This window comes from Podarcis tiliguerta (genome assembly GCF_965153285.1).
Source record: "Podarcis tiliguerta genome assembly, chromosome: Z".
Classification (NCBI taxonomy): domain Eukaryota; kingdom Metazoa; phylum Chordata; class Lepidosauria; order Squamata; family Lacertidae; genus Podarcis; species Podarcis tiliguerta.
In genome coordinates, this window is record NC_139553.1 from 40,533,757 (window position 1) to 40,546,314 (window position 12,558).

At 41.1% G+C, this 12,558-nt stretch overlaps 1 protein-coding gene across 6 annotated transcripts in view; it reads left to right on the top strand.

Annotated features, from left to right (window-relative positions):
• The window catches only part of IL1RAPL2 (interleukin 1 receptor accessory protein like 2), a 484,356-nt gene that overhangs the window by 210,743 nt on the left and 261,055 nt on the right, over positions 1-12,558 (top strand). Inside the window, exon 1 of one of the 6 annotated variants that reach the window (XM_083422317.1) lies at positions 8,759-8,820. The exons of the other annotated variants lie outside the window; for them this stretch is intronic. Coding sequence (XP_083278443.1) covers positions 8,790-8,820 — 31 coding nt within the window. The 5' untranslated portion in view covers positions 8,759-8,789. Of the gene's footprint in view, positions 1-8,758; positions 8,821-12,558 lie in introns of those variants that run through there. 6 annotated transcript variants of the gene reach the window in all.

A 12,558-nucleotide genomic window follows, 5' to 3' on the forward strand; every position in this document is an offset into this window, starting at 1 on the left:
GTAGGCAAGACAGAAGCACTGTAGTGTTAGCTACTTGTGTTTAATGAAGAATGCCGGTTGTGATACAAAAAAATCTCTGTGTGTGTGTGTTCAGTGATGACCTGGGAATGTAAGAGCCCAGGGCACTTCAACAATGTGTTGCTATTTTTAAGGATGGCTGGGTGACAGGTAAAACCCATTAATTTGCACTCCTATAGGGGTTGATGGAAGATTAGATTACTTTTCGATGCTTTTTCCTCCCTAAAGGATTTTAGTAAGGCAAGGGAGAGAAACCAGGGTGGCTTTTTTATTATTGATTCAAAAATGCTTTAGTGGACTCTTTTTCAAACTGGAGTACTGTGGGGAGCTTTTCAATGTGGAGGTTAAAGAGATGGTGTACAAAAATATGTTTAAATGAGGGCTTATCTATGCCACCATGAACTTAGCTTGCTGCTGCACCAGTTTGACTGTTACAGCTTCTTCTAAAGAACCTTGGCAATTATAGTCTGGCTAGTATTCCTTGCTGATGATCCCCAAAACTACAAATGAAAATGCTTCCCAACCAAATAATTCAGGTTAAACCCATATTAACTCTGTAGTGGTGATGCAGCCTAAGTAAACGCTACCATAGGTCTTGCAGCTCTGCTTGGGAAAGCGTGCTATAAGAGACTTTGGGGGTGAGCCTCTTGAGCAGGACCGGCCCACATAGGAAGCAAGGTGAGGGAACTGCCTTGGGCGGCAGGATCCACAGGGGCAGCAGATTCAGCCTCCAAGGAATGCATTGCCCATGGCTGCTGCTGTCACAGTTGTTGTTGTTGTCTACTCATTTAGTTGTGTCCGACTCTTTGAGACCCCATGGACTAGAGCATGCCAGGCACTCCTGTCTTCCACAGTGACAAATACATCATGCTCTTTGGAGACTGTTCAGCAGCTCCTACCCACCCCCATACTACTTCTTCAGTGGCCTCTTGGTGTCTAGGAGGCACTTCTGGTCTGCTCCCAATGCTAAGGAGGAAATGGCAGGGGCTCCCTTCTGGGATCTTCTGGGGTCTGTACCTTCAAGGCATGAGTCAGAGTGCCTCCCCAAATAACCCCAGCCTTTGATTCCCACTTGGGTAATTGGATAAATTCCTACATCTCTACTTGTTCCCAGTGTATATCTTCACTCCCTGTTTTTCCCCTGGTATTGGAGAGCACCATGTTGTAGTTAGCCTCAGGTGCCAAATATCTTGAGCTGGACCTGCTCTTGAGTAGCAGCCACACCTCACCCCCCACTCCATGCTGCCCGACAACCTGCTTGTGAAACAGAAGGTGGCCCAAACAGCTGTTAGTGATAAAGAAGGGCCTGGTATTGATAGAAAGAAAGAAAAATCCCTACAGCTATGACCAATCCCTTGGAAGCACCCAATGAAGGAGTCTTTGGACCTTGGCCAAGTTATGTCCGAAAGAAGTCCTTCTGTTCTACTGTATTTAGGATGGGGGGGATGAATTCTATTCAGTTTGCATTTGAAGGCAAATCTATAAAATTTACACTTTCCTGAACAATGTGGAACCAAAACACAGCCATCCTTTGAAATTTGTTCTTCTCTTGAATTTGTGATGTAGTTCTACAACCAAACAACATTTACAAAAATGCATGTTAGGGTAAATTATGCATAAAAATAATTATATTCAAGGGGAGAAACATACAAAATATATTATGTTCAGGAAAACTTTGCAAAATAATAATAATACAGTAGTCAGAAATGCATTCAAAAAATTGTTTATTAGGATGAATTCACACCAAAGTGCTGATGAATTTTGATAAGGATTTTTTTATAAAAAAAAATACACAGTGCTGAAGAAATGTGGAGACCTGAATTTAAGATTGGAAAAATGAGAAACCAAGATGTCTGAAATCATCAGATCTTTTCAGCCCTGATAGTAATATGGTGTCTCAATCCAGAGGTTCCTCTGTTCTTTTTGTCTTCCATGCTGTCCTTTTCCATTGGATAGCTATATTCTTCTTTTCATCTAAGGCTCAGCTCCTCAAACAGTGGCTCATCTTGTAGTCATCCTTCCTGACTCCAGCCTTCATTAACAAAACCTCTTATAATTTCCATGTCTTATGGTCTTTGAAGGTAGCTTTGATGGCGCTGAGGTTGTGCTTTTGTAGTGTATTTTCTTCTGCAGCAGCCAGATGTTTAAAAATACAATGCAAACATGCTAGCCATTTTAAAAGAACCTTTCAAGACAAGCATCTCTTGCGATCCACATTAGACAGGTTCAGCAGGTTTTGTTTTCTGAAAGCAAATTGTGTTTGGCAGGAATTGGCTTGGAGCCACTAAGAATTTGAGTGACGCGGTAACCTGATTTTCAGAACCATTCGAGGAAAATGCTTCTGAGCCTCCAGTAAATAAATAAAAGTGAAGGATCCTCTTGTACAAGTCAAAAATTCTGTGGCTTTTGTGAAAACACAGCATTTCATCAGTTTAAGGCAGGAGTGGGAAGACTTCTTTTCCACCAAGGGACCTTAAGACAGAGGTGGGTGAGGCCAGAGTAATAAATGGGGAGGGCAATTTAAAAAGAGGGCAGATTCCTCCTTCTTTCTCTGCCGCACACTTTCTGCCCACTTCCCTTCAGTGCTTGGAATGAACTTATTTGGTTTAATGAGCTTCACTGAATTAGGTGTTTTTTTTTAAAAAAATAAATAAATCTCTGAACTGCACCCAAAAGTTGCTCCCAAAGTTACCAGGTAAACTGAATGTGAATGAAGTCCTTTTGGGGGTAGAACTTTGAATGATTTTCTTAAAGGAATCTTTGAAGTATAGGCTTTGCCCATAAAAACCCCAATCCAGATTTCACTTTTGCAAAGTTTCATGTGACCAGTTGTTGATGGCATTGTGCATGTGTGTGTCTATACCACGGAGAGATAGCCATGCTCATGTATCCAATCTGAATTGCATGCAGCCTGTGTTTCTCCTTCTCTGCCAAACCTCCATATTCAGTCATTGATTTCCCTCCTTTACTGAAAATAAATTGTATGGAATCAGACACAATGAAAGTTCAAAATAATTGCCCACACCAATGGAGCAGCAGTTTCTGCATCAGATTACAGTGGTATCTATTGTTTAAGGTCAGATAGAGTCAGCAGACAGACCATCCAAAGCTCCTCCATTATACATTTTCCTTCGCTCAGTTGCAACACAGTCAGTTCAAGTTAATGCAACATGAATTGTGCACTGCAACTATTTCAGCAAGAACATTTCAAATGTCAAAGGTACTCCTTTAAAGTTATCTTGAGTACACTGTGCTTCAGTGGCATATTTTGTGAAACATACATAGAACTTTAGCAAAATGCTTTAAAAATAACATTTAAAATAAATAAATTGGGGGAGTTCTTGCTGGGCTTTATCACATCAGGCTGAAAGTGCTGGTAGAGGATTGCACCCCAAGTAGATTTTCTACATGTGGGGTTATGTATGCATGTAAATGTGATCCTTGTTTTAGGGAAGCCGGATAATTCCATTGAAAGCAGAAGCAGGAATAGCTTTCACTTATTTGTCCTGTGCCCAGTATGGAAATCCATCCAGTGAATATGATCAGTATTTATTCCTTTTGGTGTCATTACTTTTTTCAGTTTGCAGTTGATTGGTATCTGATCACCCACCCACACAATTTGCATTGCATTTTCTTTTAATTGAAATAAATGGGGTAGAATAATGTAATGACAAGGTATCTGCACCACAGTGGACAGTGAGATGAATAATGTAGGCTTTTTGTCAGAAGCCAAACCGCAGCAGAACAGAAAATGTGGCAAATACAGGGCAGAATAGAAAATTGCACCTTCTCCCATCCCTTTGGTGCAAATGGGTCAGTTCGTCTGGCTGTTAACCAGAAGGTTGGTGGTTCAAGCCCACCCAGGAACGACTGTGGACAGGTTTCCTGAATTGCAGAGAGTTGGACTAACCTTCCAACTCTACATGATTCTGTGATTCTACTCACCACCACCACATCCTGCAGAAATGTTCTAAAGCAGAGATGAGGAACCTCAGAGATGAGGGCCAAAGGTTCCCACCAGGCTTCCCTATTCGTCCTTCAGGACTTTCCACAGATCCTCCTCAGGCCATGCCTCTCACTGGCGCTGGATTCCCCTGAGTACTTTTGCCTGGCTGGATTGTGTATTTGAACTGGGATAATGCCTCTTGCTTGCCTGCATGGAGGATGCAGAGAGATGTACTTGTGTATAGAAACCTCTTTCATGGCTTACTGATGCCACTTCTGTTGCTCCACCCTCTCTTGCCTCTGGCCACACCCACTTTTGCTGCTGTTCCTGCCCACTCTTGGAAAGTTGACCAAGAGGGAATGTGGCCCCTGGGCTGAAAAATGTTTCACACACGTGCCCCAAATATTCAATGGCTGTAAAGGAACCATCTTCTGGATTGCTTGATGATGATGGGAGCGAGATCTTTCTGCAACAATGAGCCTTCATGGTTGGTGTCTGGACCACACGACACATGCCTCCATGGGGACTGAAGCAGCTGTTAAAGATAACCAGCAATTTACATGATAAAATTTATGAAATTTATGCGCCAGTAAATGCATGTTCAGGCTAAAGGTGGGCCTTTAACCCAAACAAGTCTGAAAAGGATGGAGACTACCAATGTATACCATATATATGTGTTACATAAGCAAAGTATTGCTTAGAAAGACCATAAACTAGTGGACATTTTCATCACTTGTTGGAAGTGACTAGGGATGGATGAATGTGTCAATTTCGATTTTTCAATCCCCCGCGCCCCCCAGTCTTCAATTTGGTGGTTCAGGAACTGCAAATGACAGAGGTTCAAATTAAAATGCAGACTTAACCAATTTCCCCCACATCTCTAGGAGCATGTAGCAATATAATCTCTCTTGCCCTTTCCAAAGTCTATTTGAAATCAGACTATTCCCCCAATGATGGCAGCAGCAGCAGCAGCAGCAGCTCCTTGTTGACAAATGCACTTTAAGGAAAACTGCCTTCAACCTCCTCCTTTTTGAGAGAGAGTAATTGCCAAGGAATTTCAGAAACTGTTCACTTTCAAGATTGCATTTGTCTCTGGAGAGTAATTGTGTACAGTTGTATATTCTTGAAGCAGTATTTACAATCCTTTTTAGAACTTGCTGTTCAGTGAAGGCTTATGTCTGTCACATTTCATTATTGTGCAGGCACGTGCTTAACACCTTTTTTCACATCAAAACATCGCTATGCTAAAGCATCCACTAGCACAGTGCTGCTGCATGATGGAAACTTTGGCTGGATCTAGACACATCAAAGAAGCGTTTCAGTTAAAAGCATTGTAAATTTAAACAGGGAAAACAAGTAGAGAAAAACGGGACTCCACGTAGCCATCTGGTGGCACAATATTATATTGCATATACAACGCATATAAATCGCTTTTTCTTTACCAGTCTAGCTCAGTCCTTTGTCTTTGTTTAATAAAAACACAACAAACAACAGTTGATTCAAATCTAGTTACTTTCTTGAGTTTTGACGTATCTATGTTGTGTCAAACAATTGATTTGAAGAATTGTTTAATACTGATAAAGTGACCAAGCGGCCCTTTTTTTGTTAAGGACATTGCTTCCTAGTATGTCTAAACTAGCTGCTGCAACTGCTTTTTTGGGGGTCATTTAGGAACCCTTGGGTTGAAGGAGATCTGGACCTCAGCTTAGTAGTCTAATCTTAGGCTCAAGTTCGGCTCAAACATTCCACATTTCTGAGTCATTCCTTGTTCTCCAGTATGGTGTGTACCAGATTTTGAGTAAAGCCAGGCAGCCCTTGGAGATTTTTATTTTATTTTTTAGAAAATGGATTTAAGGTAAAAGTATTTTATTGAATTAAAAAAGAACACTTTGAAATTAGTTTAGAATACACGACTTTCTTATTGCTGCTGATCAAATGCACAATGACTTCTCTATATTTTTTTAACTTGAAAGAGGCATGGATTCCTTCAAAACTAGAGAGAACAAGCTTCCCCCCTTTCCCCAGCCTTTCAAAACAGAGCATTGTTGTATCGCTAAACCAGCCTGCCTCTGTGCAATCATCTGTCTGCTCCTGGGACCTGACACAATTACTGCTGAGAACAAGGAAGCTGGAAGGACGCTGGTAGTTTTGTTGGTGAGGAGGGGATGGATGAAGTTTGTTCGAAAATATATTTCTAAAAACTTTCCTTGTGATGCGGTGCAACTTTGGACTCTGAATTCAGAAGTGTGCTCCATGTATGGATGGGGGAGAAATCCGTTTCAGGTCACACTTGAAAACAAACCTGTTAAGTTCACACTTTTTGTAACAATATGTGAACCAAAGCACATCCACAGTTAAAAATTACACTTCTCTAAATTTTACAGTGCAGTTTTCTGACCTGCTAATGTGCACAAAAACACATACTAGGGTAACATGTGCATAAAATAATAGTGAAAGTAATGTGCAAAAACGGCATTACTTTTAGAAAAATTGCTTTGCAAAAAGGGATATATTAGCCAAAATTGCATACATAAAAGAGTTTGTGCTGGGAGGAATTCACACTAAAGTGACAATGAATTTTCACAAGGACTTAAAAAGAAATCCACAAACAGATGTGCAGGTGTGGAGACTGCAAAAAATGAGAAACTGCAAGAATCAAAAAATGACAGATTTGCTTATACCTAGTATACAACTTCCAGGAGATGCTGATGTACTATTGATAACAGAGTGGTTTTATTTTTTTAATTGCAACAGCCCAGAAAGGACTATAAAATGTCTTCCACCTAAGATGTGCTTGTACAGCACTAAGGATCCAGCTATTTCACAGTCCATGGTGTTTTGTACTTTGCCGTTTTGCATGGGTGTCAACTTGAATAAAATACTGGGGGGGGGGGGAGGTAAGCCCCACCCCACATAATTGATCAGAAGATGTGGTGCATGCACACCATTTGAATGCAATGCCCATCAACTTTGGAGTGGGCCCAGCATCCTCAAATATTTTATTGGGGAAGGCGAAGGGACCTCAGCTGCTAGGAGTTGGTTCTTACGCTGTTGTATTTTTTAATTTGGGGGTTTTCACTAATGAAAATATCACCGGGGATCATTTTGACCGCAATTAAAGTAAATAGGAGTGAAACACTATGCTTCTAAGGTATTAGGGCTCTAACTGACCCCAACAAACTCAATATTTCATTTATTTTGATGCATAGAGATAAAGAGGGTTACCCACTCAGTATTCCCCCCACCTCGCTTAATTCATAAACTCAGCTGTTTAGACAGTATGACAGCCTGCTGCTACTGAGCCAGGGTAGCTCAGTGCTGTTTTTAACTGACTGGCAGCAGGTCTTGTGGGTTGAGGGCAGGGATATTTCCAAAACTCCTCTTTATATGCAAGGGGATTTGCCTTTCACAAGCAAAGTGTGCTTTGCTTTGTGCTACAGCCCTGTTGGTTTTCAGTTAAATTGTGTGGGTAAAAGGATCTGGAGCCTCCAAGACTCCATGACAGCATTCCCTTAGTTGGCTCGCCAGATGTTGCTGGCCTCTAACTCCCATCAGCTCAATGCAGTGTAGTCAAAGGATGATGGGCTCTGTAGTCCAATAATATCTGGAGGGTATATGACTAGAAAAAGCTGCCTAGTAGGAAAGAACATAGTGGAGAACACTGGACACCATCGTTATATAGATGTAGCCCTGCACTGTAAACCATAATTCTTAACAGAATGTCATCTATAATATTATTTTATTTGTAAACCTATATATGTGTGTTGCCTTTTAGGACACTGTCCTCACAAGGCAGCTTATAATTTGTCTTTCTCTCCCACCTCACCACCCCAAAAAAGCAGCCAACTTTTCATTACAGTAAAGGGTACAGACAATATTCAATTACGACTTCATTTTCTCATTTCATATCACAAAATATTGAAGTGAGTGTCAGAAGTTCCCTTGTAGAGGTAAAATGGTAAGAAATGGTCACCACCTTTGAAGAAGATCACCAATGTAAGAGAAGTCACTTGCCTCTCAAAATCTTGTTCATAAGTAAAATTTCCAAGAATCCTTTAATGGGTGGTGAGGGGCGGGGAACTATTGCAGACTCAAGAGGAGCAACTCACCCTGTGATTACTTTGCCCTCTGGATGCTGTTAGACTGCAGCTCCCTTCATCCCTGGCCTTGTTGACTAGGACTAATGGGAGGTGGAATTCAACAACATCTGGAGGGAATCCTGTTAGCTACCCCTGCATTGAAAGAGTCCCGGCCAACCTTAGTACATGTGCACCTTAAGTGGTAGTAAGTTCCTCTCTCCCCACATTGTTTGCAGCAATGTAAACTACTGATTTTCAGTATTTGATTAGTAAAGTGTTTTTTTCTTTCTTTATCAGGATTAGGGCAATTAAAAAGACTGAGTAGCAGTTAAATGAAGTGTCACAGTCAATACCTAGGATTCTAACATGAGTGAACAGAAGGAAGTTCATGAAAGGCAAGTTTCTCATTTTTCCTTCTCCACTGTACCATCTACACAGTTTTCACCAGAGGGATCTTCCTGAACTAGAGCTGGATAGCTCAGTTGGTTAGAGCTTGGTGCTGATAATGGCAAGGTTGCAGGTTTGATCCCCGTATGGGACAACTGCATATTCCTGCATTGCAGAGGGTTGGACTAGATGATCCTCAGGGTCCCTTCCAACTCTACAGGTCTATGATTCTATGATTCTATGAATCATGTTGGATGGGGCATACATGGCCCCTGGGGAAGAAGGTATCTCCCAAAATGAGGTTGGAGGTACCTTTTCCTTTTTGATTGATTATTCCCTTGCAACCCAGCCCTGAACACATGGAGAGGTATTTCAGAGTACTTAGCAAGGGTAAGGGAATGGAAACTTTTCCTTCTTTCACTTCCCCAGGATCCGAACCCATGATCAAAATTGTGATGACGGCTGACATTCACATACAGATGCTGATAATCCCAGGCAAATGTCATGATTGTCAGTCATATATCCCCACTTGTTGGACAAATACCAGTGAATGATGACAGTCACACTTAGGTGACTGTCAAAACCCATTGGTTTATTTCTACTTGTGGGGCATTCATACAGGGAAGATTGCAAAGATATGAATTCTGGCATTCACCAATTTGGGGATATTTGCCATAATGTAAATGTTCAAGAATGAGCAAGATTCCTGATGCTGGATTTATCCAAAAACAAAGCTTCCTTTGATAAATCCTCTTGCACATTCCAAGTCCATATGCTGTCCTGGTAAAGCTATAATTAAGCCAAAGAGTCATGTCAAAACGGCCTTTTCCATCTGTTGTGTGATCTGCTCAGGGACCAATTCAGAAAGAGTGACAACTGACCTGAAAAAAAAGAGAGACACTTCATTCATTTTACAAGAGTTGTTGTTTAGGTCCACCTCTTCTTTTCCAAATGAACAGGAGAAGCATTCCAAGTCAATAAAATAACTGTTGTTCCCCCCCCCATCTGACCGACACATTCTGAAATCTGCTGTGTTGTTCCTTGAAAATGTTGTGTCTTAGAGAGAAGGCACAAAGCTCCACTCATGCAACAACATACAAACACATTATGAAACATTTTAATTTCCCCCTTATGTAAAGTACAAAAACCATGGGAAGAATTAGCAGCAGACTGTCTGTACCCCCCCAACCCCCCCCTACTCTCTTTCATTACTAAGATCACATCCCAAATCTGCTTGCTGTTCTCTGCTAAGTCTGAGAATGTTTGGTCTAAAGAACTGACGTGCAGGACACCAAGAACTCGGCCTGTATTTATAATACTAATTGATTTCATTTATTTTCCCTCCCCGGAGCATTTTTCACTGTCAGCCTTGCCATTATCTTAATGTTGTTGTTTCCAATAAACACTCTGAAAAGTCGTTTTAAAGGCAGGGGGTCTTTGAGCACAGATGTGTCAGGTGTATCGGCCCACTCTCCTCCGAGACGGTGAGATTGGCTAGAGGAAACCCCATGGAATGTTGCTTCTGAAAGAGCCATGGTTTAGCCATCTGTTTGAATCTCTGCTACCTGGAGGAAGTCTGTCTCATGCTTGGTCCCATGACGGCATGGAGTCATATAGCAGAGGCGCTTACCGTTGGGTAATGTGAAACACGAGAGTGTTTGGAACCAGAGGCAATCTTTCGAAGGTCATTATCTTTTAACAGGGAGATAACAAGGTTTTTCTGTTGCTGTATACATTGGAGGGGCTGAGTTTTTGCACCAAAATATTTGCAAGCAGATGGGGTTCCTGTGGGCAGCAGGATAGTGCTGCTGTTGGGTTTCACCTAAAGGGCAATCAAATTCCAGGTGAGTTTAGAAGTGCCAGCAGCATCTGATGGAGTTGAGGAGGTGATAAAAGTGGGTGGATAACTGTGTGATTCTAAGCACATTAACATGGAAGCATGTCCTAATGATTCCCTGGAGCTTAGTCCCAAGGAAGTACATATAGGATTGCAGCTGAAAATGAGCTGAATATACTGTGGAGTGGGGGAGAGCACATTTTGAATATTGCAGAGGTGATACTGGAATCCATTTGGACAAATGGGGTTGAATTTGGAGGTCACCGGCTGGTGAACTTCTAAGGAATGTTGGAGAGGTTCAATTTGGCTGTAATGAAATATGTCAGACTTTAGGGAGGTTTACACAACCCCACCACCACACACACATTGATAGCATCTGTGTCAGAGGTGGCTTGTAAGAGCCATGCAGTCCGAATTTGGAGCAACCAGCTCAGACCTCACACATTGAGCTTCCCTAGTTAAGTGGGCAAAATATTTTTTCCTATTGGAGATTTTTGAGAACAATGTATTATTTTTGGCATTTTTCCTTGCCACCAACCAAGAGCATCTCTGGGTCTTCATTGAGCCAGAGTCTCTCCCCCCACCCATACATCACTATGCTCAAGAAGACCTTATCTGTGTGGACAGTGGGGAAGCATTCCTAATATATTTGGCTGCTGTATGGACTCTTTCAACATGCATGGGTGTGCATGCATGTGTGAATCGCCAAATTAAGTTTTCAGCAAGACTTAGGCCCTACATACATAACTGGGAAATCGTTGTTTGTGCTCTGACTACAACCCTGGTTTGCAAACAAGGATGAAACCATGGTTTACCAGCTTTCTTTCTAGTCAGAGCTTGAATCACAGCTTCCTGGTAAGGGTGTAACAGGGAACTTCAGTTTAACAAACCTTAGATGGATTGCATTAAGGGGTGAGACTGGAGGGAGGGCACTTTTTCTTGATCTTGGGTGTATTCACACCTGGGGTCTAATTAGTTTCACTGATTATAATGGTAGTACTTCTGTTCTGATAGAGTTGCTTGCTGTTCTGTCTGTGGAACTTATATAGTCAGAGTGGTCCAGTGCAAGAATGTCTTCGATTTTTGCTAGGGATTTTATTTGATCTAGTGCCAGAACTTTTTTTGTCCTCAAATCCTTTGAGGATATGTAACAATAGTAGTATAAATGGCTATCACTTCTCCCTCTTCTGGTGGTAGGGTACTTGCATAATTATCTTCTCCCATGCAACCTTAGATTGTGACCTGCTGCTTCTCATTCTGTTATACATATGACTAGTTTCATGGAAAGCAGAATCCTCTGACATTTCCCCAGCAAATTTATTATCATCTTTTGCTAGAACACAAGCTGAAATAAAGCAAGATAAACATGTTGTCTTGGATTGTGGTTGGGATTGTACAATGCAACTTTGTCACTGAACCTCAAAATGTGATAAAGTCAGTGATGATGATGGTTCTTTTTTCCCCATTTTGCTTTAACATGTTTGTGAAGTTGATCTGAATCTCTACACCAATATTAAAATAAGTTATGCTGTAGGGTTGGCCATATTTTTAGCATGGGGTCAGTGGCTTAAAATATCCAACCCATAAATGTTGCTGGAGACTCAAGGTCATGACTTTAAAATGCATATTCTTGTTGAGTTTTCTCTCAGGCTACAGTTTTATACTAGCCACATTGAACTCAATAGGACTTACTTCTGAGTAGACTTGTTATCTATCTATCTATCTAATCTATCATCTATCTAATCTATCATCTATCTGTCTATCTATCTATCTATCATCTATCTATCCATCTATCATCTATCTATCATCTATCATCTATCTATCTATCTATCTATCATCTGTCTATCTATCATCTATCTATCATCTATCTATCTATCTATCTATCATCATCTATCATCTATCTATCTATCATCTATCTATCTATCTATCTATCTATCTATCTATCTATCACCTTCCAAATCAATGTATAAAACGCAATAACAACAGCTTGAGTCAGTTAAAAGCAGCACAGAAAAATAACAGCAGAGCGGTTTTAAGAAACAATACAAACTAGTCACCCATGGCAGAGACCTGTTCATCCAACTAGGGGAAAAATGTCAGAACAAAAATGTCATGGTTTCCAGAAATTGCAGCTAGTGGGTGTCTTTTGTATCTTGACAGGAACAGAGTCAGACCCACTATAAGCCTTGCTCCAAGGTACTGTGGAATGGGCTTCTGAGATCCTTGCAGGGTTGTGCTGTTAATTGTCAAGCAATACAGCACCATGTGATGTGGTTTAATTCTAGCATACA